Source organism: Fusarium phalaenopsidis (genome assembly GCF_050370095.1).
Source record: "Fusarium phalaenopsidis strain FUZ10S chromosome Unknown contig_32304, whole genome shotgun sequence".
Taxonomy (NCBI): Eukaryota; Fungi; Ascomycota; class Sordariomycetes; order Hypocreales; family Nectriaceae; genus Fusarium; species Fusarium phalaenopsidis.
In genome coordinates, this window is record NW_028145404.1 from 340,497 (window position 1) to 342,714 (window position 2,218).

Genomic DNA, 2,218 nt, shown 5'->3' on the forward strand with positions numbered 1-2,218 from the left:
ATCGCCTCAATGACGTGGTATTTCCTGATGCTGGGTGTGTTTCCTCACCGTATTTGGATCAAGGTTGCGGGCGGGAAATACCCATGGCGCGCGACTACTGGAAAGAGTATGGATGGCGCTGCGTGTCCGATGTTCTAACTAGCCGGGGCAAGCATGGTGAAACCCATGGAGACGATGGAGGGGCCCGATTATCGCTGCTCAAGTTGGCTCTTGAGGACCTCCTGGCTGAGATAATGCAAGAATATGAGCATGGAGGCCAGTGAACGAGACGGATAGAGTCTAAGCAGATAGGTTTCTGTAGCAGAATGTTGATAACATTGTCTTTTCACCGAGATAGGAAAGATAAGTAACGTTTCAATTGACTTGTAGTTTAGGCTTAAGAGACAATGCATACAATATACAAGATAAAGACAACGCAAAATGAATCAAGATAGGTCATCTGAATCTAACTTCGGCAAGCTTAGATCAGAGGTGAAAGTCGGCCCTCGCGATGATCAATTCGCCTCTCTCTCATCTCAGCCGAAAAGGCCATGCCCAAGATCATCTCCTCGTCTGATAAAAAAGAAGTGCGATCATTATACACGTTGTTGTGCAGATTCGTTGGTGTTGCGGAGGAAGATTGCGACAATGAAACGTCTGACGCATTTAGCATGTGCTGCGGGAACTGTAAAGCCATGCTGTGAGAATTCTGCATCAACAGCCAGCTTTGGAGTGCCTCAGTGCTGAACTCTTCGACTCCAGACAAATCGGGCGGAATCTGCTGAGGCTGGGCAAAGGTCTGCTCTTGGCTTGGCAAAGGTGTGTCTGGCGGCACCTGCGGGGGTACCATCAAGGGGTTGGCTTCTGGAAGGTCTCGAAACTGGGTTGTGCGACGCGTGACTCGCAGGCTGTGCGCTGGGTCTGCTGCCTGCGAAACCTCAGTTGCAGTAGTGTCAATGTCACTGCCTCGTGCTGCCGGCACCAGAGTGTGTGTTAGATCACTGAGAAGCTCATCTGCCAGAGCCGACAAGTCGCCATGGCCCTGTGAAGCCTTTCGAAGAGCCTTGATGCAAGCTGGTCGACCAGTGCGGCTGATAATCTCAAAATCACTCTCGTAGAAAGGGGAGGGGGTGGGCAAGTCAGGGAACAATCTGCCCCATGCCTCTTTCCACTTTTCCTCGTCGGAGTCGTGGCGAATGTACTTGAGATTGTCATAGTCTTCTTCCAGGAAGACTCCGGACTGTGCGATGTCGGCTGATTGGCAATAACTGCGGCGAATGTGTTCATCCTTCAGTCTTGCGCTGCTGAAGCTGCAGCGACATTTGGGACAATGATCTTCTTTGGCTAGATGAGTCCGCTTGAGATGTTGCAACACACGACCCCAGGATGTCAGGACGCAGTTTTTGCATCGCTTGTGTTTCTCTCGGTTCTGCAGATACAGAGGACAGGCGTATGTCTGGAGCGGTTGTGGCGTTCTTTTACGCCTCGAGGCGTTATTCCTTCTGGGCCATCGGCGGCCAGCAACGCTGATGCAGCCCTTGCCATTGTTGCTGACTCCGCCTTTTCTCAGAGGCGGGTTACAGGTCTTGTTGCGATGGGTTGCTGGTTGAGGCCTCCTGTTTTCGCTCCCACACTCAAAGTGTTCGTGCGTGCAACTGAGTGAAGGAAAGCCAGCAAGAGACTGGGACATGGAAAAGCTAGGTGCGCTCAGAGATGGTTGGTACGAGTAGTTGATGGGTGCATCAAGCTCGGTAGGGAGACGTGATTCTAGCGTACCATCACCATTAGTTCAGAGCTCCAACAAGAAGCAACGCTGCAACACCAGCGAGCACTCACCATGGTTTTCGACCATGTTGGCACTCTTGGTCACATCTCGTTGCCGGTTGGGTTGGTTGGTATCGAGAGAAAAACGCTGGAGCTCTGGCTCAACCCCGACGTCTGTGACTGAGGCCAGCGGCATCAGCCTATTGGGAATGTCTTCAGGGCCGTAGGGGTTGTTTAGATCGTATGGGAGGACCATGACGAGAAGCACAAGTCGTTAAGGGAGACGTAAGAGGTGAGATTGATCGTGCTATTGGATTTGTGAGTAGGAGGGACATGCACAAGGAGCAAGGTCCAAGGATACACGAGGATGCATCAACTTTAAGTGAGAGGCGCATTCTCCATCGGGGTGATTATAACAAACACACACGTTTCTTCGACACCATGGAGTCGGGGTAACAACTGAAACTTAGGAATT

At 51.4% G+C, this 2,218-nt stretch overlaps 1 protein-coding gene across 1 annotated transcript; it reads right to left on the reverse strand.

The window, feature by feature from the left end:
• Positions 1–460: 460 nt before the first annotated feature.
• Positions 461–1,999, reverse strand: LRP88_09433 (uncharacterized protein; the record flags this gene model as incomplete). Its single annotated transcript, XM_083245919.1, has 2 exons — positions 461–1,233; positions 1,816–1,999. The coding sequence occupies 2 exons, from the start codon at positions 1,997–1,999 to the stop codon at positions 461–463; spliced, it is 957 nt and encodes a 318-aa protein (XP_083097032.1).
• Positions 2,000–2,218: the final 219 nt, after the last annotated feature.